Source organism: Pyrgilauda ruficollis, unplaced genomic scaffold (genome assembly GCF_017590135.1).
Source record: "Pyrgilauda ruficollis isolate IOZ18807 unplaced genomic scaffold, ASM1759013v1 scaffold150, whole genome shotgun sequence".
NCBI lineage: Eukaryota > Metazoa > Chordata > Aves > Passeriformes > Passeridae > Pyrgilauda > Pyrgilauda ruficollis.
The window spans coordinates 850,910-876,200 of record NW_024513655.1 but is presented as its reverse complement, the minus strand read 5'-3'; the positions used below and the strand labels follow the sequence as shown (position 1 = coordinate 876,200).

General features: G+C 46.0%; 1 protein-coding gene across 1 annotated transcript in view; it reads left to right on the top strand.

Annotated features, from left to right (window-relative positions):
- MYO5B (myosin VB) overlaps positions 1-25,291 on the top strand; it is a 119,468-nt gene that overhangs the window by 47,721 nt on the left and 46,456 nt on the right. The window contains exons 14-20 of the mRNA XM_041461684.1: positions 2,817-2,939; positions 4,110-4,193; positions 9,255-9,404; positions 10,501-10,598; positions 15,038-15,124; positions 23,456-23,567; positions 25,035-25,246. Coding sequence (XP_041317618.1) covers positions 2,817-2,939; positions 4,110-4,193; positions 9,255-9,404; positions 10,501-10,598; positions 15,038-15,124; positions 23,456-23,567; positions 25,035-25,246 — 866 coding nt within the window. The remainder of the gene's footprint in view (positions 1-2,816; positions 2,940-4,109; positions 4,194-9,254; positions 9,405-10,500; positions 10,599-15,037; positions 15,125-23,455; positions 23,568-25,034; positions 25,247-25,291) is intronic.

Below are 25,291 nucleotides of genomic sequence, written 5' to 3'. Positions count from 1 at the left end.
CCACCCCGCCTGTCTCCGTGCATCGCTGCGGACTTGGGGATCTGAGCAAATGTGTTTTCCTTGTCTGGACTCGTTAGTTTTTTGGACATCAGGAATTAGCACATGGCCTTCCTGTCCGGGGGGGATTTCTGCTCCATGAGCAGAGGTTGGACCCCTGGGCTTTCCTCTGGGCGGGCTGCCCGATGAGCAGCAGAACAGCCTCCCCTACGTCACGCTGTCAGCTCTGATGACTTTAAAGTCAGGCACATCACTTGCAGGGGAACGTGTTTCTGGAGTGTTACTGCAGAGGCAGCCCACGCTCTTTTCAGGCTTTAACTTCTACTGGAGTGATAAGGAGTAAAGAAATAAAATGTGAGCAGTTCCTACTGTGTTTTCAGAGGGTTGACTTTCAGATCATTAGGTTGGAATCACAGAATCCCTGAATGGTTTGGGTGGGAAGGAACCTTGAAGCTCACCAAATTCCAGCTCCCTACCATGAGCAAGGACACCTTCCACTATTCCAGGTTGCTCCAAGCCCTGTCCAGCCTGGCCATGGACACTTCCAGGGATGGAGCAGCCACAGCTTTGCTAAGTAACCTGTGCCAGATCCTCACAGGGAAGAATTTCTTCCTAATATCTAACCTAAATCTACCCTCTTTCACCTTAAGCCATTGACCTTTGTGTCTTCTATCCACTTAATTGTCCTTCTGTTGGAGGTGGTGGTGGAGGGAGTCTCAGCCTTTAGTCCAGGCAGTCCCAAGCATCTCCTCTCCTGGCTGGTGGGTTCTTGGTCCTGGGATGCAGGATGGATCCTGTGGGGATGGCCCTGGCTGCAGTGGGTGGGTGTGATTGTGGCTGCAGGAGCTCCTGGCAGCACCAGGAACAGTGGATCCAGAGAGGAGGGACAGGGGAGCACAAGCAGTGACCTTGTGCAATTCCTGCTGTCAGCTTTATCCTGTTTAAAGATTCTATACAAAATTTGCAAGGCAGTAGTTTTTTCTCTTCCCCATCCCCTAAAAAAAAGATGAGATATCCCATAAATAACTTTCTCAGTTGCTCTAAGGGCCTCAAACTGCCAAGGTAATACCAAAAGCTGTTATAATAGTGCAGATAATGGTCTCCTTAATTTTTATCTTTGGAACTTGGTCCCTATCAGTTGCTTCCCAGGCAGCTAAAAATACCCAGGCTGCAGGATGGTGAGCAGGGTATGGCAAACCTTCTTTCTGGGAGGCAGGAGCAATGCCTTTGAAGTTCAGCTCCCAGATAAGCAGGTTTTTCAGCAAAGTGGATGCCCTGGAAGAGAGCTGGTGCAGGATAAATCTGGCTCAAGGTGGCTGCAGTGCTCCTGCTCTGCACCTGTGGCTTAGTCCTGCACAGGAGGCACCCAGTGATACCTCCAGAAAGGATGGTTTTTCATGCAAATATTAAATATAACCCATGAAAAGAAACACATCTACATAAATAAAACATGTATTTAATTGCACAGCTAAGTGCCTTTCAATATTTATATATAGCCTGTGTTATTTCTGTGTGTATCCATAATTGGCTAAACTTAAAAATTGTAAAGTATAAACAAATGTGGGAGAGCACAGCTTGCATGAATGGCTGCTGCATTTAATTCACCCTCATTACAGGGATTGGCTGGAGATGCTTCTGCCTGTGTTCAGAACCCTTCTGCTGTGTTTTGGTTTTCTGTCATGAAATCAAAGGCTGTTTCAGAGCAGCATAAAGAAATATTTCTCACCTGTCTTATGTTTTCCATCTTCCTGTTCTCTGTCCCTATTTCCTCTGTGATTTTTCATATAAAGGCCTATGTAAAGTCCTGATGGATGATCGAGAGCTCTCTCTGCTGCTGCATGGTTGTTCTGTGGTTTCTAGGCTTTGTCCCATCTAAGCTTAAATATTGACTGAGACTTTTCTTCTGAACCATCTTGTTTTCTAACCTAAATATCTAGTTATCCTTTTTTTTTTGGTTAAAAAAATAAATCAGTATGTGTGTATTTGTGCAGCCACTGCAGTGCTCAGCAGTGGGTCGTGGGATGGGGATGAACCCCATCAGAGGTGACTCTCAGACCCCAAGAGGAACAACTTCACTGTTATCTAAACCAGAACTTCATGCATGTGGCAGTTTCTGGAAATTATTCCATCACCTAAAACAGCATTGAAAAACAATGTTGGTGCCTGAGTAGTTAATGTATCTTAAGTGTAAAAATACTTCCTCAATATTTCTGTTTTAATTATTGGGGGGTTTTTTGTTGTTGTTTGGGGGGTTTTATGTGTGTGTGTGTGTAAATATTTGAAGTGTTGTTTCATTTGTTTCTGTTGGAGCTTTTTGTTTGTCTTTTTCAGGGGGGAGGTTTTGGGGTTTTTTCTTGGTTTATGATTTGATTTTGTTTGTTTTGGTTTTTGTTTGTGCTTTTTGTTTGGTTTTCTTTCAGGGTTTTGTGGGTGCTTTTTTGTTTCAGGATTTTTTTTTTGTTTGTTTTTTGGGGGGGAGGTTTTGGGCTTTTGTTAGTTTTTGGATTGTTTTTGTTTGTTTTGGTGGCTGTTTCATTTTTGTTTGTTTGTTTATGGGGCTTTGTTTTTGTTTCCTTTCAGGGTTTGTAAGTGTTTTTGTTTTGTTTTGGGGTGTTTTTTGTTTGTTTTTTTTATTTGTTCAGCTCTTTTTGTTGGTTTGCTTTGCCTCTTTTTTTCCTGCAAGAGCCGTTCCGGCTGCGGGAGCAGAACGAAGATTGGGGTGTTTCCTGCTGGAAACGCAGTCTGGGTGTGTTTGTCAGGACGGCAGGTGACCCCAGAGCAGCAGCTGGCCCTGCAGTGTCCCCTTTGTCCCCGTGCAGGTGCCCAAGGGCACGGACCAGAACTGGGCGCTGAAGCTGTACGACCGCCACGCCGCCAGCCAGCACTTCCAGAAGCCTCGCATGTCCAACACCTCCTTCATCGTCCTGCACTTCGCCGACAAGGTACCCGGCAGGGAGCACCCAGCAGGCACGGGAAAGCCTCCTGCAGCACAGTAAATCCGTGGGTAGCCCCCTGAGCTGCTCCTTGCTGCCTGGAGGGTGGTGGTCCTGGCTCAGGTGCTCAAGTCTGGCTCAGCCGCGAGGGTTTCAGCCTCCTGGCTCTGAGCTGTGAGTTGTGGATTCTCCAGGAGAGAAAAATCCTCTTTCCCAAAGCTGCGGTGAAATGGGCTTCTGTAAGGGCAGCTTGGCAGAAAATGTGTTTGTGTTTGAAGAGCAGGAGCTGTGAGTGTCAGCAAGGCACGGTGCAGGGAGGAGGTGAGAGGTGATCCCAGGCAGATCCCAGCTTTTTGAGGGAGAAGATACCAACTGTGGCACTAAACTAAACCAAATCCCAGTGCCTGGTGCTCAGGGGTCTTGTCCATGGGCTCCAGCTTCACTGGAGCCCTGATGTAATAGGTGTTACTCACAGCAAACAGGAATCTCAAAAGCTTGAAGTTACCCCAAACACATATTTGCTAGGGAAAAATTAAAAAGATCAACCCAGGGATGTGTCTGAGGAGCTGGACAACATCCAGCTGCTGTGATGCTCTACAGGTGCTACTCCTAGCCAGGTTTGCCCTGGATGCCAGAGGCACTCACCATGGCAAAGGCTGGTACTCACCTTTCCTTAGGCAGCTGGTTTTGCATATGGATCCTTCATTAACAATATTTTGTAGGACGTTTTTCTTTTTTTTTAAATGTGAAAAATGATAAATTTTCTTTTGTTGTCCCTAATTTATTTTTAAATTTTTTAAAAATTCCTTTGCACCCCAACCCTCTGCAGTTTCAAAACCCAAGAGACCTACAAGAGACTTAGGGCATATTTTGAGGTTTATTGATTAGCTTAGGAGGAGTTGAGGAGTGAACAAAAGAGTGTGTAGCATTACTGATGATCCTTGCATTTTTTACCCTTGGCTTCCATACACAGCAATTTAATGACTAGGAAACAATCTGTGGTTGCAGTAAGGATTTTGCTTTCACCCAGATTCACTCTGATAAAAAGTGACCTTTAAATTCCAGTTGTTCCTTTCTCCTTTCAGGGCTGAGCTCCTGACAGCAGGGGGGTGGTGGGAGCACCTTGTCCCTGTGTTCTGGACTTGTCCCTCTGAGCTTCTTCCCTTTGTGTCCTGGCAGGTAGAGTACCAGAGCGAGGGGTTTCTGGAGAAGAACAGGGACACAGTGTACGAGGAGCAGATCAACATCCTGAAAGCCAGCAAGGTAAAACAGGGCAGCTGTCCAGGCTGGAGCTGAGCTGTGCGTCCCTGTGCCACGCCTGGCTCAGGGTGTGAACGTGCAGCTGCCTCCAGCCACTGACAGCCACCAAAGAGACAAATCAGTGGGGTGTGGAGCAGGGAAAAAGAGGGGAGAGGAGGGTGCTCTGGGTTACAGTCGCAGCCATGCGTGGATGTGGGTGGTTGTCTGCCTTCCTTCACCCTGGTGCTGGTGTCCTGTCAAGATGCATCACAGAGTTAGTTTCCAAACCTGCTGATCCTCTTCTTTTTTTGGTCACCAAGGGTCAAAATTAGGCACAGGTAGTTTTTGGGCACTGTAAATCCCACTTAGCTCTTGCTTGGAGCTCCCCACCCATCACCCAATCACCCATCACCCATAGAATCACAGGATGATTTGGGCTGGGAGAAAATTTAGGAATCATCTTGTTCCAGCCCCCTGCCATGGACACCTTCCACTAGACCAGGCTGGTCAAAAGCACGGGGATCTGGAGTTAAAAGCCACTGTGACCAGTGTAGTTTGTACATTGACCAGCACAGTCTTTCTGGTCCTATCCCCTTCCTGTGTGAAAATAGCTGTTCCTCTTAGCTGTAATCCAATCCCATCATACTTGTCCCTGTGACCTCTAATTACTTCAATAATTACTGTGCAAAAACTGGGGTTAATACGTAATGCTGGAACTGTAACATGAACTCTGAGACACTCCAGCTGCTGTGGAGCTGTTTTACACCACTGCCAATGTGTAACTTTAACAAATTAACATACACTCTTGGTGTCACTTGTCTTTTACAAGGTTTTGTGCCTGTTCCTTCTCTCTCCTGAGTGCTGTACAAACAACTTGTCAACATCTCATTGCACCAAGTGCCAGCAGGGATGTATTGACTGGCTTTGAATGTCAGGTCTCCTGGTACAGGCTTTTTTGGCTCTTGCTGTTTAAAATTTCCTGTGGGCTGTGGATTTGGTGGGATGTTGGAAGCAGAAGAGCTGTGGGGCTCTGAAGGCTTTGGAGTGGGTCATGCCTGCAGTAAATGATCATTTGACAGTGGGCTCCAAACTGGAGATTTTACAGTTTTCTATATAAATTGAGTAGATTTTACACTGCCTTCCAGTACCATACTCCTGCTCTCTATGGGCATTTGGATAGGCTGGATTAAAAGTGTCAATAGCACAGACAGCTAAGGAATTTCAGATCCTTGTTGTTGTAAAACCAGACCAGAAGTTCTTCTCTGCAGCCTTGAGTCTTTCATTGTCGATTAATGAGCTGAAACTTTAAACAACATTATCTCTCCCAGGGGCAGTTTTATTAAGCAGTTAGTGTGAAAATGCAGACCTGCAAAGCCCAACTCACCATCCAGCAGCCAAAATCCAGGCTGTGTGACTCTGGAACACCATTGCTGCTCCAAACCCAGTGTGTGGTCTGCTTTCCTCCAAATCATTTCAAAGCCTTCCACAGCATAGGCCAGCATGTTAAGTTGTTTGTTTGTTGTTTTGGGGTTTTTTTGGGGGGGTATTGTTTTGTTTTGGTTTTTTTTACATTACAAATTTTGAAGGCCCCCTGCATATTGCAAGCAAATGTGTGTCATATTCAGTCTTCTTTTTGTGACACCCTTGGGTGTGCTGCTGGCTGTGACCTTCTAAATGCCACCCTGAATAAGGAGTGGGATGAATGGAGGTGGAGGAAACATTATTTTTAGGTGGAGTTTGTTCCTGTCAAAGTTGGAAGAGATGAGAATGGGAAATTATTTAAGTGTTGTCAGTGGCTTGGCCTGTTTCACAGCAAGGAATTCTTGTGAAGATGGCAAGATGAGCAATTTTCTCATCCATGGGAGAAGTTGTGAAATTAATAACTATGAAGCTGGGTTTTAATAATGCCCAAATCAAGAGCTCTGCATGTTCAGGAAGCTTCCCAGGGAAAAACTGGGCATGATTAGAGCTCATTAGAAATGCCAGGTAACCTCCAGGAATAGTTGATGCTGTATGATTAATTATTTAGCCAGTGCTGAACTTGCTGTTGGAGACAGTGCTGCAGAACTGGCAGTGTCTGATAAGGATTTCTGTTTGAGTGTTTGGTGTAGAGGAGAGATTATAACTCATTGAAGTAGTGTGGTGTAGAGTGGTGGAGACCCTGGAAATCGTTCCCTAAAAACACAGATGTAAAATAAAGGCTCTCTGGTCACATATAGGGACCACAATATAACATCAGAGCAGGCTGGACTTTTCTTTAATAGCTGGGTTATAGGGGATCTTAAATCCCATCCAGTGTCACCCCTGCCCCTTCCACTATCCCTGGTTGCTCCAAGCCCTGTCCAATGTGGCCTTGGATGCTTCCAGGGATGGGGCAGCCACAGCTGCCCTGACCCAGCCGAAAACACTCTGAAATACACTTGGGTCTGAGAACCTTTGGGAGACAGTTTGTTGAATTTCTGCCTGTAAGCCATTCCCCTAACAGCATGGGAGCAGTGGCTTTTATCATCCTGTGCTGATCCCGTGCTGTTCTGGAAGAGCAGCAGGAGCATTGTCACATTCCTCTCCCAGATCCTTCAACACCTGATGATCTGCTCTTGCTGCCCCTAACCCCTGTTTGCCAGCAGATTGTTTCCCTGGTATTTTTGCTTCTTGCCTGCCATTTGCCCTCCAGGGCTATAAACAATTAGAAACAATTTTGTTTCGCTGTAAAAGGCAACCTGGTCTCTCTGAACCAGCAAAAGCAGCAGTGGCAGTGCTGAGTCTGCTACCCAGATGTGTAAATTTAACTAAAGCTCAGATCTGTGCTGCAGAGGGCTGTGCTGTGAGGACTTTGTCCTGTCCTCAGGATCAGGCTGGCACACAGCATTCCCTGCACTCTTTTTGCATTGCCACTAAAGCAGCACAGAGGGCAAGGGGGAACACTGAATTTAACACAGCAAGGACCTGGGCACCTCCCTGTCAGCAAGCCATCACTAATGAAGCACTTCCACCAAGGCAGAACTGCCTTCTGCTAATTAGAATGCAATTACTGCCATCAACAGGATGGTGGAAGAGACTTTATAAAGCATTTAATTAGTTCTGTAAGCGCTGGTCAGCTAAAACAGTTGAGAGCTGATGTTCTTTGAATTAAGGGCAATGATTTGAATGCTGATGGAAAGCATACGGGCATGCTGTGAAGGTATCATTTTCCAGTTCTCTGTAATTACAAATAATGCACCAATGGTTTTGACTCTTCCAGCTGGGGAGGAGGGATCTGTCCCTCCTGCTTATGCCCCAGAACCTGTGGAATGGCTCCTGCTAGAGATGGTCCCAGTTCCACCAGGTTTGCATGATGCAAGCTGAGAGCTTGGCTCTCAGATCCTTCTCCAGCTCTCATTCAGGAACAAGCACTGCTGTTATTAATACCAAGTGGATGGAGGGATCAGTGGCCCTTCCAGCTGACTTGAGAAGATATTTTGAAACCCAAGATTACATGCAGGGATTTTACCACATTGTCAGGTGTGAGGCAGTAATGCAGAGCCTGTGTTGGATAACTTCATCAATGCATGTGCTGTCCACACCTCCCGTGCTTGCAGGAGTCAGAACATCCCAGATGGTGATGAGTCATCCACAACAACTGTCAGGATGTCTTTTTTAGGGATAGAGGGCCAGGTGAAGAAGGAGAGAGCCTTTATTGTGGTAGGAGTTGAGTGAGCTGCAGAGATAGCAGTGAAATCTGAGTGTGAAGCAGATCCTTAGCTGGCACTGTCGTGGAGCCTGCAAGAAATTTGCTCATGTAATGCAAATAATATCCTTCCCACAGTGGAGTTGAGGCTGCTGCCCTAACAAGCTGTGAGAACATCCCACAGGACAGGGCTGGAAGTGTTCCTGTCTCAGCCCAGAGATGTGGCAGAGCGCCAGGCAGCCCTTCACAGCACAGGGCTGTCTGTTTATGTCTAAAAAGTGGTAAACCACAGCACTCTTCCTGGGATCTTAATGGAAATACAACCAGGCTGGGCTTTTGGAGGAGCCTGAGGTGGGGGCAAGAGTGCTGGGTAGCTGCCACTGCCTTGTGCTGGTGGTTTTGGGATGGATGTGTTTGGCATGGTGAGCCATGGATGTGGGGAATGTGGTTCTCCCCCTCAGGTGCTCCAGCATCCGTGCTGCTGGGAGGCTTTGTGGGTGCTTTGGCAGTGTCACTGGGCAGGAGCCCAGCTCAGCTGCTGATACATGACATCCCACCTGCTGACAGAGAGGGTTTTTTTACATTTAAGGACTTCCCCTTTGAATGTAAGTGCAGCTGTGGCAGTAGCCAGTGTGGGTGTGTAGATGGATTTAAGATGTGAAAATTCAACAGCCTTGCTAGCCAGACCAGATTTATGGTGGCTTACTTAATATTCAGGTTCCCCAGCCTAACGTAAATCTGAATATCCTACTCCTTAAATAATAATAATAATAATAAAAAAGGCATTAACTGCCTTTGCTGCCTCACCTGTTGTTTATGAAGCAGAAATGTTGCTGCTGGCTTGCAAGAAATCCCAGGCTTAGGGATCTGTCGAGCTAGATGTGGTGCTTCCAGGGTTGTGGGATGGTAGTGCTGCCCTGAAAAGTGAGTAATTAGGGAGGAAGTGTTTGTGTCCATTAATTTTTTGAAAAGCAAGGGTGCCTCTGGGGCTGTGGTGGGGTCTCCCTGCTGCCTGTCCTCGCAGGAGATCCTGTTCTTGATCCTATGTGCTGAGTAGGCAGCATCCTTGTTGGGGCAGGGCTGGATAAACACCCAGAAACAAAGCCTTGGGAGCAAGAGTCACCTCCTGTTTGGGAGGTTTTGTGCCTTGGCAAGACCTCAGCAATCCAGCCTCTTTTTCTTTTTAGGCTAGTTTGATTTAAAGTGCACATTTCAAGGTTTCATGACCTGCAGCACGGAATGGTCAGCTGTCCTGCTGGTGTGGTTTATGCAGACAGCTCTTCTTGCTTTCACTTTCTTGCCCTTTTTCCCCTTCCAGGTTTAGGATGGGTGTGAGATGACCTGAGCAATGGGAGCTGGGTGGGTTCATTCCCCAGTGAGCAGGGCCAGAGGTGCTCAAGTGCTGCCTTTTGTTTCAGTATCAGATGGTAGCAGACTTATTCCAGGAGGAGAAGGATGCCGTGCCAGCCACGGCCGTGCCAAAGAGAACACCGCGGATCAACGTGCGCTCTGCCAAGCCAGCCTTCAAAGCTGCCAACAAGGAGCACAGGAAAACAGTGGGACACCAGGTAATGTGAGGTCTGAGTGAGTCACTGACGACAGAGCAATCCAGTTAACGTCTTGTTGCTTCAGTTTGAAGCAGAGGTAAATAAAAAGCTGTTGAGGGTGGAAAGAGGCTTTCCCATGATCTCTGTTCAGCTGCTGTGTTTTGTGACTTCTAGTGGTGTCTCTGGAACAGGAGGATTGAGAAGTCTTGGCTGAAAGCAGCTGAGACATGGTCTGGGGAGGGTGGAGGCCACTGTGGGATTCACTGGACAGTGTCCCAATATACTGTGGAGCCTTTAAACTGAAACAGCTTCAGAAAAGGAGCATTTTCTCCCCTGTGGGCAGGGGCACAAAAAATTCAACAGGGGCACAGAGAGGTTGTGCTATCTCCATCCTTGCAGATGTTTCAAAGACCCAACTGGGCAGAGTCCCATGCTTTGTTGCTCATGACTCTTTGAGCTGGAAGCCCTCAAACTGGGACCCTCAGTTTAGGAAGGATGTTGAGATGCTTGAATGTGTCCAGAGGAGGGCCACAAGGCTGGTGAGGGGAACACAAGCCCTGTGAGGAACCTTTGAAGGAGCTGATGTTGTTTAGCCTGGACAAGAGGAGGCTCAGAGGTGACCTTATTGCTCCCTACAGCTTCCTGAAGGGAGGTTGTAGTCAGGTGGGGTCGGTCTCTTCCACTGGGCAGCACTGACAGAACCAGAGGACACAGTCTCAAGCTGCGTCAGGGAAGGCATAGGTTGGATATTAGGAAAAAATGTTTCACTGAAAAAATAATAAAGTACTGGAATGCTCTTCCCAGAGAAGTGGTAGAATCACCATCTCTGGATATGTTAAAAAAAGACTGAACATGGCACTTGTGCTATAGTCTAGATTCTGAGTTGAGGTGTTAGGGCATAGGATGGGCTCGGTGATCTTAGTTAGAGGTCTCTTCCAACCTCATGATTCTGTGATTCTGTGATTCTGAGCCCCCCAGTGTCTCCTCTGAATCCCTCCTGCCTGTGCTGGGTCCATGGGGAGGCTCACGCTGTGTGGCTTGTGGCACCCCTGCTGGCTGGGGCTACAGGGTCACAGCTCCTTCCTCCCTCCTCCACACGAGTGGTTTTGTCTTTCAGTTCCGCAACTCCCTGCAGCTGCTGATGGAGACCCTGAACGCCACCACCCCGCACTACGTGCGCTGCATCAAGCCCAACGACGAGAAGCTCCCCTTCAAGTAAGTGGCCCTGCAGATGGGCAGATGTGTTCAGCTTTTTGGCAGCAGGGCGTGCTTTGGGCTCTTCCTCCCGCTGAAGAGCTTGCCCCCTCCTTTTAATGTTGTTCCTGTAACTGGAAGGGCTGTGTGGGTTGCTGGAGTCACCTTTTTGGGTTTCAGCATGGGGGGTTTGTGCCTCTGAAATGAAGACTAATTCAGGTTCTAATAATTGATAGATATGCTCTGAATTATGCTCTGCTAATACTGAGGATCCTTGCTTTGCAGTAAGAGGGTCTTCTGGAAGTTTTCATCTTAGACTTGCTTGGTTTAAATGATTATAGCTCCAAACAGTGAAAAGAGAAAGACATGAAGAAGAAGAGATAAGTAGTGGGCTTGTAAAAGGAACAGAAATATCTTGGTGCTTACAAAATAAATGTAGAAAAAGTTAAGACGTGGCTTGTATCAACTTCAGACAGGTGAGCAGCTGAAGCAAAAGGCCAGTCCTGATCTTCATCCGTAGTTCAGAGATGTATCAGAGGCAGCAGCTGTGAGCAGGTAGTTGTTAGCCCTGTTTGACCTCCTGGTCAAGGACTTGTGCCCAGTTTTCTTCCCTGTAATTCCAGGAAAGCTTGGCCATTAGTATGCAGGGACCTTACAGATGTGATGCCCTCAAAAGGCATCAAGTGCAGGTGGTGACCTTTAGGGAAGAAGGTTGTAAATGTAATCCAGCAGCAGGGAGGCATTTCCCTCCAGCTGATCTGATGCAGGCTGAGTGCTCCCAGTGAGCACATAGCAATTTAGGAGTGCAGAGACAGCTCCAACAGTGTCCTGGAAAGAAGGCAAAGCTTCTCTAAACAGACTCAGCCTTGGCTGTGATGTGCTAGGAGAGATGTATCCACAAGCTTCCTGGCTTGACTCTTCTGCCCCTGCAAACAGCAAAGTGAGGGATATTAATCATTGCAAGACATTCAGAAACTGGTTTCTATTTACCTGATTCCTTAGATGAGTAGTTAGCAGCCCTGGAGAAGGGTGGCTGTGCTGGGATCTGTGTTCCTGTGCTCTGCTGATCTGTTTCACGCACCATCCTGTAGGTGCGGGATGTGCTCCAGCCTTGGTCTCCTTTTGCCTTTTGCAGGGGTGTTCATTAAATGAAATTCAGGACTACACTGTGTGATTGACTGTTTTCTTTAGATGAAGCACAAAATCCTTCTCTGACTTGCTGTAGTGAGAGTGTGGTAGATGCTCTGGGTAGTGAAGTGGCTTCATCATGCCAATGGGTCTTTCCAGAACTCCATGTCCCTGCTTGGCTCTCCTTTCAGCTCATCCTTCTTCACTCCTCTGCCTTTGAACTTTCAGATTCTGTTTTTCACATGGTGTTCAGGATACAGCTAATATAATTGATGGATGTGCAAGCTTCTGGTTTTCAGGGGGCAGTAGCTGAATGAACTCAGTTGTATCCCTAAGATATTATGGGTAGCAAGCACTAGGAGGATAATTCTGCCAGTGCCTGCTCCTAGTCCAAGTGATGGCTCTGCCCAATGTGATGCTACTATTGGTGAATGTCCACGCTCAGGATTTTGGGAACAAATGACAGGCCAAAATAGACACAAGGATGGTTCTGGAGGAGGTTGTTTTAGGTTGTGGTGATGGGGTTGCACCCTCATCCACAGCTGGTTCAGGTGTCTCCTGTGGGTGGTTCTGTAAGAGACTCCCTCACCCCTCATGGATTGCTTAATTGGCATTGTCACCTGGGGATCGTGGTCAAGGTTGGTCTTGCTGCCACCGGCTTGAGGAATTTGTATGTTTAGCCTAGCTCAAATAAAGTCACAGAATCCCAGGGGCACTGAGGCTGGAAAAGTGCTCCAGGATCATGGAGTCCCAGCTATGCCTGATCCCCACTGTGTCACCAGCCCAAAACACTGAGTACCACATCCAGGCCTTCCTTGGACACCTCCATTCCAAACCTCCCTGGGCAGCCCCTGCCAAGGCCTGAGCACCCTTTCCATGGGGAAATTCCTGCTGGTGCCCACCCTGAGCCTGCCCTGGCCCAGCCTGAGGCCGTTCCCTCTCCTCCTGTCCCTGTTCCCTGGAGCACAGCCCGACCCCCCCGGCTGTCCCCTCCTGTCAGGAGCTGTGCAGAGCCACAAGGTCCCCCCTGAGCCTCCTTTTCTCCAGGCTCAGCCCCTTCCCAGCTCCCTCAGCTGCTCCTCATAAGACTTGCTGTCTTTTTTTAATGTGTAAAAGTGGGATCTAGAGACACATGCTGGAAAATGCGCAGTGCTGGGAAGTACTTGTGAGGTGAAACATCAGCATTGCTCCACGTTAGCGCCCAGGTGTCTGTAGCATGTGGAACACTTGGTGTTATGTTTGTTGTTCAGTGAGAAAATAAGTTTTCTCTTTCTAAAACACAACATTTTTCAGCTCACAAGAGCAGCATTATGTTTTTGCTGAAATGAGGTGCTTACCCCGGAGAACAGGAAGGAGGCAATGGCAGCCCTTCAGTACTTAGAAGGGCTACCACGAGGAGAAAACCGTGCTCTCAGCAGTGGTGTGTGGTGGGAGGAAGGAGCCAGTGGCCTCAAATTGACATGGGAGGTTCAGACTGGAGATGAGTAAACCTGGTTTTCTTCTCCCTGAGGACAGTCTGTCAATGGAGCACTCTGCCCTGAGAGGTTGTTCAGCCTCCATCTGTGGAGGTTTCTATCAATTTTGACTGGATGAACCCTGGGCTATGGCTTTGTCCCCATAGCTGTCCCAGCTTTTGAACATAGTGGGTTGGACCAGAGAGTTCCTCAGGTCTCTCAAAGCCTGCATTCCTGCTTCACAACTTGCTGAGAAGATAAGATCTGTAATGGGGCTGGAGGGTGTCAGGCTCCCATCCTGGGACACCGTGGCTCCACGCAGGGATGTCTGCTGCATCTGACTGCAGGCTGGGTCTGAGGTTAATTCCTGCTGGAGAAGACTTCCAAAGAGAGATGTGCAAAGGGAATGCCTGACTTCAGGTTGTTCCTCTATCAGTTTTCCTTTTAGATTCTGCTTCAGGCAGGGTTTGGGATCTTTGACTTGGGTTTCCAGGCCAAAAGCAACCTGCCAGGTGCTTCTACCTGCCATGGCAAGGAAAAGGCGTTTGTAAAAAGGTGTATTGTCCCACTTTTAAGGTCTTAATTTCAGCATTAGCCCATAGCTGGAGCTGTTGCTGACAGATGACTGGTGACTGCATTTCACCCCCACTGAGCAGGGCTTTGCTGCTTTGCATGGTTTCCCTTGGATACCAGAGAGATTGCCCTGGGATCTTCCAGGACTGACGCTTGCCTGTCGATCTGCCACTCCTGTTTATTATTTATTGTTATGGAAATTGCACCCTTGTGGGTTCTTCCTTGAAGTGAGTGACAGCCCAGACTGATTTTTCACCCTGCACAGTGTTGGTGGTGTTGCAGTGAATAACTTGCTTGAAGACTTGACAGGTCCAGGGAATTAAAAAAAGCACAGAGAGACTATTTTTCATGCTGCTTTTGTACAGCAGAGAGCAGGCAGAATTATTCATGTAATCTTGACTTGCAGGTGTAAATATTTTGGGCTTTCAGAAAGGAAAAAAAATGGCATTGTATGAGAAGCTTTGTTGTGGAAACCTCACACAGCTATGGACATTGCATCATGTGAGTCTGAGCTTGATGCAGGGACCTTTTCCAGTCCCTTCCAGAGCTGGAGAACTGGAACCTCCTTGTGCATTCAGAGTCAGGGTGGAAGGAGGGAACAGCCATGGGAGATGCTGGTACCTGGACTCACTCTCTGCAAGGATAGTCTGATCTGGAAGTGAGTTTTGCCAGGAACCAGAGGAAGCACTGCCTGAGTATTCAGCTGGAAGTTGCCATGAGGTTTTTTGCTACAAATTCCTGATGGAAATGAGATGCCAGTGGTAAGGGAAGATGCAAGCTTTAAAGAGGAGGGCAGAAACATCTTGAATTTCTACGGGGTGCCTACCAAAGTCATTAGTCTGGAACACGACCACCACTGTTCTTGGAAAACTTAGTCTAGAAGCTTGTGGGACTTGTTAATTACCTGGTTTGGGTATGGAATTGAATATATCAGACTTATTTTGCTGTTGAATTTGATTTCTGTAAATTTGTTGTTGCCCTGATAGCTGGTTCACCAGGCAGCTTGTGGTGGGGTAGCCTGTTCCCTTCTTTATTGTGATTGTATTGCTTTACAAAGCCAGGTAGATTCTGGCTAAGGTGATAATCACGTCATCCTGTCCCAAGAATACACCTGGCATTGATAGCAGGGTGGTAGCAAGGTTTCAAGCAACTTGAAAATCAGACCTTTGTGACATGCAGAGAAAAGGTGTGACATCCGTGCAGGCTGTTCCCAAAGGCAGGCCTGAGTTATTCTGAGGATTGAGAGGCAGTGGCTGTGGGCTCCCTTTCACTGTGTGTTAATGTCTGTCCTAAATCTAATTGCAGGTTTGATCCGAAGAGAGCAGTGCAGCAGCTGAGAGCCTGTGGGGTGCTGGAGACCATCCGGATCAGTGCAGCTGGCTTCCCATCCAGGTGCTGGGCTGGGAATTCCCTGGGGTTGTGCTGCTCCTGTTGTTTACTCAGCAAGTCCATTGTACCCAAGGCCAGGTTGGACAGGGCTTGGAGCACCCTGGGATAATGGAAGGTGTCCCTGCCCAGGGCATGGGTGAGACTGGGTGAGCTTTAAAGACCCTTCCAGACCAAACCCTTCTGGGATTATCTGAGGTGAGGGAGGAAGAAGAAAACACTTGTGTTCTCAGGACAATGTTTATTTAGGTTTGTTTATATCCAGGATAGATTTTCTGCTTTTTATATTTTTTTTTTTGTTTCATTTTGCCGAACTCCCGCTACGTCCTGGGTTCCTCAAGTCTAAGAGATTCATTCTCAAGCAAAGAGCTGCAAAGTGGGCATGACAGAGAGTGTGTTGTGCTGTGTCCAGTGTTCCAGCTGGTGCTTTCAGTTTGGTCCTGAGAGGTAATTTGTTCTCATGAAACCTCTGAAAAAGCTGATGCCTGGCAGACAAAGGACTCCAGCTGGGATGCTGTACCTAGGTGGACATGAAGTAACAAAACAACAGCTCTGAAAGCAAGCACTGCCCTAGAGCACTTCTTCACTGTTTGCCTGAAGCCCCTTCCACTGCTCAATTTGCTTTTCTTTGTGTTTTTTTTTTTTTTCCCTGTCTTCAGAAATCTGCTGCAATCCTCATTTCAGCCAAAAAGAATTTTTGATTCTACTTGCAGACGAAGAAAATAAGGGTCGTAAATTATTGTTGTAGACTTCCACGCTGCACATCCGGAGCGTCCTAAGCTTCAAACTCTTGCATCATAAAAAGGAGGGTTACAGGTGGCGTGCTCCTGCTGATTGAGATATAAAATTCAAAAGAGGTTTTTAAGGCCTAATAAATCAGAAAACATAGACTATACATAAGTCCTGAAGGTGACAAGGGCAAATAATTCTAAAAATGCATCAATTGCATTTTAGTGCCAAGCAGCTTTGTGTTAATGTCAGCAAAGCCATCAGCCTTTTTATATGGAACAAAGAAGTTATAAATATGCTCAGTGAAGTGCAGGCTAAGCATGATGTGGAGCACCATGGGGAGCTCCGTGTCCCGGATTTTGGGGAGGAGCGTGCTGCTCTCACCTCCTGGAAGGCTTCAGGGGGTTTCTGGCAGCCGAGGGCAGCAGCTGAGGTTGAGGTGGCTCTGCTGCCCTTCTCCTCTGCTGGCCAGTGGCCTCAGTGGGCAGGCCACAACTGGCCATGGGCTCCTTCCTGACCAGCTGAGTCCAGCTGCTTAAGGAGGAAGAAGGGAAAACAGAAGAAGGAGAAGAAGAAAAATCTCATGGAAACCCGTTTCTCTGTGTCCTCTGCCAGTGTGGGAGGGTGGAGATCTCGGACCTCATGTTGGGAATCTGATCCTGTTAGAAGACCCAGCATCACCTTTGACTCTCATCTCTGAAGTCTTGAGGGCTTCTGTGGAAGCAGCCAGTAAAAAGCTTCTTCTTCATGACATGATCTCTAAGCCATGGTGGGGAATCAAAAATTCCAGCCCATGGGTTTTCTTTTACTACCATCTTTGTTGCCAGGCCAAATCTGTCAGTCCTCTTGTAGTACAAGCTCTGACAGAATGAAAAAATCTGGGTTTTTTTTCAAGTGGAAAAGGCCAGAGAAATGCAGTTCTTTGCTCTCCAAGCAAGCAGTCACACTGCCCAGTGCAGTCTGGGCCCTGGCTCTGCCGTGCTGGGTCCTGGGACAGTTTGGGGATCTCTGACCTGAGCACTGGGCATTTTATGAGGCTTGTTACTGGTCTTATCATGGCTGCACAGATACCCTGCTCTTCTCCATTCCTAATTATCCTACAGATTTGTGGCGTTTTTCCATTTCTGCTCACTTAACTGCAGTTAATACTCTACAGCACTAAAATCAATGTGAAATTAGTAACCGGGGAGGGGGAACAGAGGGGAGAAACCACTGCAGCACCTGGAGACCAGCCAGAATCTATTGACAGCAAAAAACTGACCAGTGCAAGGGTGGTCAATTCTCCACCCTGACAAACTAAAAAGTGATGCTCTCAGCTCTGCTTGCATGCTTTTGGTTATGAGATCTTTTCCCAGGACACTTAAGAATACAGAACTCTTCCATCACTGCAACTTGTCAGCTCTTGTTCTTCCTCCAGGGACAAAAAAAAAAGGGTGCAAAAAGCAATTTCAGCCTTTTAGAGTGACCTTCTCCAAAGTTTGTGATTCTTGAAGGACAGATCTTTGTGTATTTTAATACGTCTAGGATATAATTGTGTGTAGGAGCAGCTCTGCACCAAATAGAATACTCACTTTGGAAGGCTTACCTTCCTTACTCAGAAAATTCCAGTCTTGAAAATCCAGACCCAGGAGCTGGATGACGTCATTGAAAGATTGTGAATAATCTGTGTATTTGAATTGGCTTTACAGACCATCTCAGGACAAAATGCTTCCACAGGATCTTGTTTTGTAGGAAAAGTAACAGACTTTTAGTTCTTTCTTTACTTGTGTTCTCTCTGAGTTTTCATCACAATGAGCATTGATTATTCCTCTGTATTTCCTTATATTTTGAGACAAGTTGAGTTTATATTGCTTAAGGATAAAACTAAAAAGGAGAGTCATTGCATTAAATTTAAACCTCTTGTGAAGGCTCTGAATTTGGAATACTTTAAAATAATAACAGAAAACTTGATCATGACTTTTGCTTCTCTTGGGTGTAAGCAATTTACCCATAAAGCAGCAGGGAATTTCCAGATTTGTTTACTGCAAGGGGAGTTTTATCCAGAAACAATAGAAAACCTCTTGTTTTCATCCTGTGATGTTTACCTCTGAATATATTCCAGCATACTGTCACTAGAGTAACTTTCTGAGAGTGATGTGGCTTTGAGTCAGAGATCTCTGGATAAAACCACCTGCTGCTGAGGAGTTCAGTGTTTTGAGTCCTTAATAATTTTTTTTTACCTCTAAAAAAAGAAATAATTTTTAATACAAGTGTTAGTTGTTCAAGTTGTTCAAGCTGTGTAATCGCAGAAATCTGAAGCCTGGGGCTCCCCACTTAGGGTGTTCCTGGGTTTATTTTACCATTTCCATGGTAGGCTGCACTCTGGCTGTGTCTGAAATAAATTGAAAATGTATCATTTGCTTTGAAATGTTACTCAGCAGTTAAGAAATCTGTATCTCTTAGCATGTACATAAATGACTGTGATGAATGGAGTGTCTGAGGTGTGTAGGTAGTAAATCTATCATCAGCTTCCCTGGATGAAGCGTGGAAGATGTCTCTGTGCTGTAAAACCATTCATCTTCCTTACAGAAACTGGCTGCATAGAGACGAGTCTGTAGAGAACTAATTGGTGCAGATCTCCATGAACAGCAAAATAACTCTTTAAAACAAGTTTTTAAATTGGTTCTATCAAAACTGTACTTTTTTTTCCCCCCTGCTGGTTATGGTGGTTTCCAGTCAGTGGTTTTCCACAGCACCAGTGATCTCCCACCATGCCATCACTCTGAATAACCTCATCACTGCAGTTCTCTCTGAATTACCCTCTTTGTAGTTGTTATGTATTTATAGTTAAGTATCCTTGGCATTTGGCTGCTTCCTCTGGTCGCTGGAGCTCACTGTCAGATTCAGCATTTTTGTATCAATTCAGTGTGAAATCCCAGCTGCTAAACTCTATAAATATTAAATATTTATAATTGAAAACTATCATGGACATCCTTGGATATATAATTTTTTTTTTTTTATAGAATGTGCCTTTAGCTGTCTGGCTGTCATTTCAGGGTAACAAGACCTATAAATTGCTTTGGCTATCAACAGTTCTGTTTGCCCACACCCAACAAAGGTGTAATATGTAAATGGAGGGGCTTTTCCCCCCTTGTTTTTCTCTTTGAATATATTCCAGCTAATTTCAAGCCAGGCCAGCCTGCATGGTTTAGAGCTAATTGAAAGGCAAATCTGTTCTGCTGCAGTAAACAAGGCAAGAAAAATTTTCTCCCTGAGCTGCATCTTCTAAAATAATTTCATGTCAAATCTTGGCTCAGAGATTGAGCCTGCACCCTTCCAGGCATATTGTGACTCCTCTGGAAAGATCAATATCATCCAGGTTCTTCCTGCTTCATATATTGACCCCTTCAGGGGAGGGTGCCTTGTGGTGCTGCCAGGATTTCCTACACAAACTGAGTTTGCTCAGCACCTGGGGTGGTCTTGGGTGAATTTGTTTACTCTGAGTGGACCCAGTTCACGTCCAGTTATTTTAGGGTACCAAAAGAAACCATATTATGATTAAGAGTTTGAAGCTTTTTTGACCTATTACACTGCTTTCAGCTGTTCACTCAGTGCAGCTAGCATAACATTGCTGAAACAATGGGTTGTGGATATTTTGGGCAGTTGTTGACTGCTTGGAAAGATGCTTTTTGGAAGCTCCCTTAGAATGTCAACCCCAGTTTCCTACCCACGCTCTCTCTTCAATTTGACATTGTAATAAACGCAGCTGGCTCTGCTCAGGTTCATAACCCCTCAGATTTGGACAGGAGCAGCCCCTTTGCTTTGCACCTGGCTGCATTCGTTGTGTCAAACATCCAAATCTGGTTGCTTAAACTGCAGAAAAAAGATTACTTCATCTGTGGTGTGTGCTACATCTTATTCCCTCTGTTTCCTGTAGGTGACAAAGACTTTGCTGGGATGACCAAGTCTCAGGCTCTCAGCCAAGCATCCTCCTTGCTGCTTGAGCCTAAGGAGGGTTTTTTCCACAGGCATAAGTTATTTACCTGCATCCTTCCCTTCCCTTTATTGCCTTTTTCCCTTAGTGACCTGTGCTGCCATCAAAGCAAAATTCAGCTGTTTGAGGTTGGCTTGATCTGAGTTTGAGTAGCATCTGCCCAGTCCTTTGTGCCTCCTTCTTCCTGTTTCTCACTTGTGCGGGTATAAAAATCCCCTGGTTCCATCTCTTTTCTCTGCATCACTTATCTGGATCTTAAAATATGATAATAATATGGAGCTGTATTTATTTAGTGTCCCTTGGTGGTTTCCAGCCCCTTGCACTGAGGCTTGCCCGTGCTGTGTGTTGTGTGGCAGCACACCAAGCACCTGAAATCTGCTTTTTTTTTGATACCTGTCCACAAGTTGAACTGAGCTGTACCCTTCCCATAGTCTTTCCTGACCTGCTAAAGTGTGGGGTAGCATAGCACATCCTTTGTCTCCTGCTGGGAGCCACTGTGTGGCTTGGCAAGTACGAATAAAGTTTTATTTTTTTTTGTTTTAATAGTTTTTTTTTCTTTTCCCCTTTTAAAATGAAGACATTGTACCTAGAGAAAAAAGATGTATGCGTAGAAAAATAATTTTAAAAGTGTATGTACAGCAAAGCACTGAGCTTCAGTATTTCTGCACTGGAGAAATCTCCCTTGCAGGGCTGGGGGATCATGTTTGTTTCTCTCCCAGCACATAGTTGTAAGGAAATTTTATACAGCTTTGAGCCTCGAGTGGTTCAATGAGGCATGTTACATTAAACCTGAGTGCTTTAATTGTTCCTTTCTCTGGGGAGGATTCTGTAGCAGCACCTATGAACCCCTGCAGCTCTCTTTTGCTGGTGAACTGGGATGGCAAATATCTCAGTGAAACTCCTCATGGGCTGGCACAGGTTTCATCTTGATGCCCCACGGTCAACAATACAGGAGCAGTGTCAGGGCTGTCATCCCCTGACAAATCAGAGAGTGGTGAGAGCACGAGTGAGGCAGTTCTGTGCCATGGGGCTCAGTGTGGGAGATGTGGCTGCGGGGCTGTGGATGCCACCAGTCCTGTAAACACCTCGGCAGAAACCAGGGGTGTATTTCCTGACTCTTCCAGCATCTCATGTGAGACTTACTCCTGAAAAATGAGTCATTTTTATTAAGCATGGACATGGAAAATCAATTTTTGCCACCTTGGGAAATGAGAATGACAGGCTCTGGAGGAAGACCCACTGTGCAGTGACCTATGATCTATTTTTAAGGAATTACTGCAGGTGTCTGACTCTTGTTTGTGAGCAGCTGTGGGATCTCCATCTCTGCCGTGGTCCTGGAAGATGATGGATTTTGCTTTCTGCCCAGCTTGGACCTGTGCCCTGAGTTTCATATTCTGCCTCTTCACCATCTGCTCTTTGCTGGAAAAACCTGGGTGGCACCTGCAGGGTGATTTTTTCCTCTAGATATCAGCAGTTAATAATGCCAGTGCCTGAGCTGACTCTGGCAGGTTAATGGGAATACTCCCTCCTTCTCTCTTCCCCCCTCCCTAGCTTTCCCTGGCTGGAGCAGTACCCGAGCCAGCCTCGTGTGCTTGGCTAGGTGCCTCGGGCTCTGCATGCTCTGCTTCTCCTCTCAGGTCTGATTTGGAGCTGTGTAAATCCCGGGCGTGCTTAAAATGAAAACGGGTTTTATTTGCACAATGCAAAATGGGAAATGTAATTATAAAACGGAGGCACGGGGAAAGCAAAGAGAAGGCAAGTTTAAGTTAAACCTTACAGGACACAAGCTTGTAGTCTTGCATAAACTTTGTGTTCAGTTTTCACCCCAGAGGGAGCTCCCCATAGCTGACATCTTAGTTTTTAGTGGTAATCCAGTATTTTTGGTTATTTGAGGGTGGGTAGCCTTAGCTGCCTGGCCTCAGGACTAGCCCATGGAGACAGAGATTGAATCATCACTAAATCTGGCTGTTCCAAAGCCAATCTGAGCATTCTGAGCATGGGAAATCCTTTCATCACAGTTGCCCTCAAGCTTCTGCCCCCATGAACTCTCCATTTTGCCTTTGGCTTTAGGTGCAGTCCTAATGGTATTCTGGTTTTTGCCAGTCCCGTTATTCTTTACTAGTTGTGTCCTGGGTGCTGTGTGTCCATGCAGGAGTTACATGCGGCTTACCAGTCCACCTTTCCCCCCCATTTGCTCTTTTCATTCCCTTTGTAAACATTTCCTTCTACTGTACTCTTTTCAATGAAAAAGAGCATTGTCTTTCCTCCCGTCTTCTGAAGTGACACAAAACTCTGTTGGTTGTGTGTTTTGAAATCAGCAATATGACTGTCTTAGCAAATACCACAGCTCTCAAGGTGTTTCATGAGAGATACCAGCAGCTGGAGTAGATCATTGTGCAGGTCCCTTCCAACTGAACTGTTTTATGTCATGATGTATTTTGTAGACCTGGCAGCTGTGACTGCTCAGGTGGTCTCACTCAGCCTCACCACTGCAAACTGGCCACGACCTGTCACAAGCAATGCTCTGGCCCTTTGCAGTTTATTTTCCCTCCCACACTCTTAATCCCTGGAAGTGTAAAAATAGGAAGAATTTGGTGCAGTAATGCAAAAAGTTAAGGTATGCATGGGGCTTGTGGGTGAAGAGGATGTTTCTGTATGGCAGATCTTCACAGTTTGTTCTCATCCTGGTTTCCAGAGCATCCCTGCAGGTAAGGATCAGGCTCGCAGGTGGTTTTGTTGAGTGAGGGCAGAAATCAAATCCTCTGCGTTTCTCTCCAGTCTCCATTTGACGTTTGTTGTGTGTATTTTGTTGAAATATCAGTGATCATTCGGGACATTGCTGGAAAAGTTTAGTGTTAATTAAAATCTCAGGTTTTGAGGGGTTTATAACTCACTGTGTTAATTTAGAGAAGGCTGAAACTTGGCAGATGCTGAAGCAATTTCAGGATCGCAGTCTGCAGGCTCTACATCTATCACCAGCAGCAGGAGATGATATTTCTAGCAGCAGGATACAGTGCTCTAATTCCTTCAATTAGCGTTGCCTGTTTGGAGGCTTTGCTGCTGGAGACAGTGAGGCATCTTCCAAGGGGCTGCTTTGTCTTTCCAGAGCCAAAAGATTTTGTGTTTGTTTGAAGGGTGTCAGTCACAGACCTCAAGATGGAGCAATCAGGGGAGTCGATTGAAATTAGTATTCAGCAGACTTTGGGAACACAAAAAACAAAGAATATCTATTTGAATAATTCTCTACAACTTTATCAAGGTTGCTGTTTGATTTTTATTTTTGGGCAATCCAAGATTTCTCCGAAGTTAGCTTCTTCTTTGTGACGGGAATAGCATTGTTGCATTTGAGTGGCAAAGAGCAGCAGATTGGGAAGAACATCAGGGATGAAAACAGGGTGATCTGTGGCCTTTGTGTTCCAGCTAGAAAGGCCCTGAGATGGTCTTTCAGTGTCTGAGACTGGGGCCAGGCTGAGATTGGGGGTGAGTAGCTCCTTTTGGAGTTGGTCCATGCTGAGGGTAGTGGTGAGAAATCCCTTGAAATATTTCACACTTTGGCTCATCTACGACTCCAGCACTTTATTTTAGTGAAGCAGTGCCCAGCATGCAGACTAACCCAGCGTGTGCTTTGCTTTCAGGTGGTCCTACTCTGACTTTTTCAATAGATACCGTGTGCTTATGAACAAGAGAGACCTCTCTAAGAATGACAAGAAGCAGATCTGTCAGACCCTGTTGGAAGACCTCATTAAGGTGAGCTGGGACCAGATCTTTGTCACTGGTGCTGAAAGCACTAAACTCATGGCTTTGATGTAGTCTGAAATTGCTCCAGCTTCACCTGCTGCACGTGCAGGTGCTTCTCCACCCCAGGCAACCTGGGAGTTTTCCTGAAATGAGGAGTCTTGCGAGGAGGTGGCAGGGAGAAGTGGGACATGGAATTTCTTGGTTGTGGTTAAGAGGAGTGAATAATTTCAGTGCTGGTGAAGTGCAGAGTTTTCTGCCACTGGCTGGGCATGAATGACTGGGAACTTTTAAAAAAATGTGTCCCCCCCATCCCCTCCTTCTGGTTTCGTCTAGCCACAGCTGGAGCACATTTCAGGGGTCCACCCTGAGACAATGTCATGAGCCTTAGTCAATCATTAAATGACTCTTTGCACAAATGAGTAAGGGGAAAGTGCAGTAATGCCTTATCTTGATGTGTGGGAGACTTTCAGTGGCCCTATGTGGAAAAAGCATCCCACAAAAGATCAGGACATTTTTACCATAAATGAATCAGAAGGTTTTGCCACCTCACCTTACCAAAACTTTACTGCTTGCTTGTATGCATTTTTAAATTGCAAATGTGCATGCAAAGGTTTTTTGCTGTTGAGTGGCTCAGAATGTGCACAGCACCTTAGACAGGTTTTAATGTTTGATCTATAGATTTCCTGTGGGGTTTTGAGGAATTTACCCAATTGTGTTCCTCTTTTTGCACCCAGTGTTACCCTTGGCTGAGAGCATTTTGCAGCACATATATGACTTTGTAGATCTAAACACCAATCTTTTTGGAAAAGAAATGTTTTTCTTGAAGTGCTCTGGTGTTGCATTCTAGTCTGGTGTAGTGGAAGGCATGCCTGCCCGTGGCAGGGAGGTTGGATATACATGAGGTTTAAGGTCCCTTCCAACCTAAACCATTTTGTGATTCTGTGATTTCTTTATTTGTGTAAAAACCAACAAATAACAAAAACCCAAATCCAAACAAAAAACCCCAAACCCCCAAAAGCAAATAAACAAACAAAACCCAAAACAAAATAAACCCCAAATAAACTTCTGCACCACAAAAAACCAAAACCAAACAACAACAAAAAACCCCAAACCAACTAAGCAAAAAAACCCCACAAAACACAAAAAAAACAACCCAAAACCCCTTCAAAATTTGTGTAAATATATGGAATTTAAGACTGAGTCCTAGTGCTGCATTCTGTAATGGGTGTATAGATGCTCAAATGTAGTAAGTCTAATGATATATAATAATGTTTAATAAGTCTAATAATCTAATTTATCTAATAATGGAGTCTAATAATATCTTCATTACCCAATTAATAAGAGATGTCAGTTGATAACTTTGATTCAAAGTGGTGTTTTTACTCTGTATCTACTGATCAACTTATACTGAAAACAAAAAGAAAAAAAGCAATATTTGCCTCAATTAAATATAATTTCCTTTATGCTTTTGAAAAGGATCCAGACAAGTTCCAGTTTGGCCGTACCAAGATCTTTTTCCGTGCAGGCCAGGTGGCATATCTGGAGAAACTGCGGGCAGATAAGTTCAGGGCTGCCACCATCATGATCCAGAAGACGGTGCGGGGCTGGCTGCAGAGGGCCAGGTACCAGAGGCTGAGACGAGCCACCCTCGCCCTGCAGCGCTATGCCCGCGGGCACCTGGCACGCAGGTGGGTCCTGGGGAGCCCCAGAGAGGCCAGCTGGGGAGCCGAGTG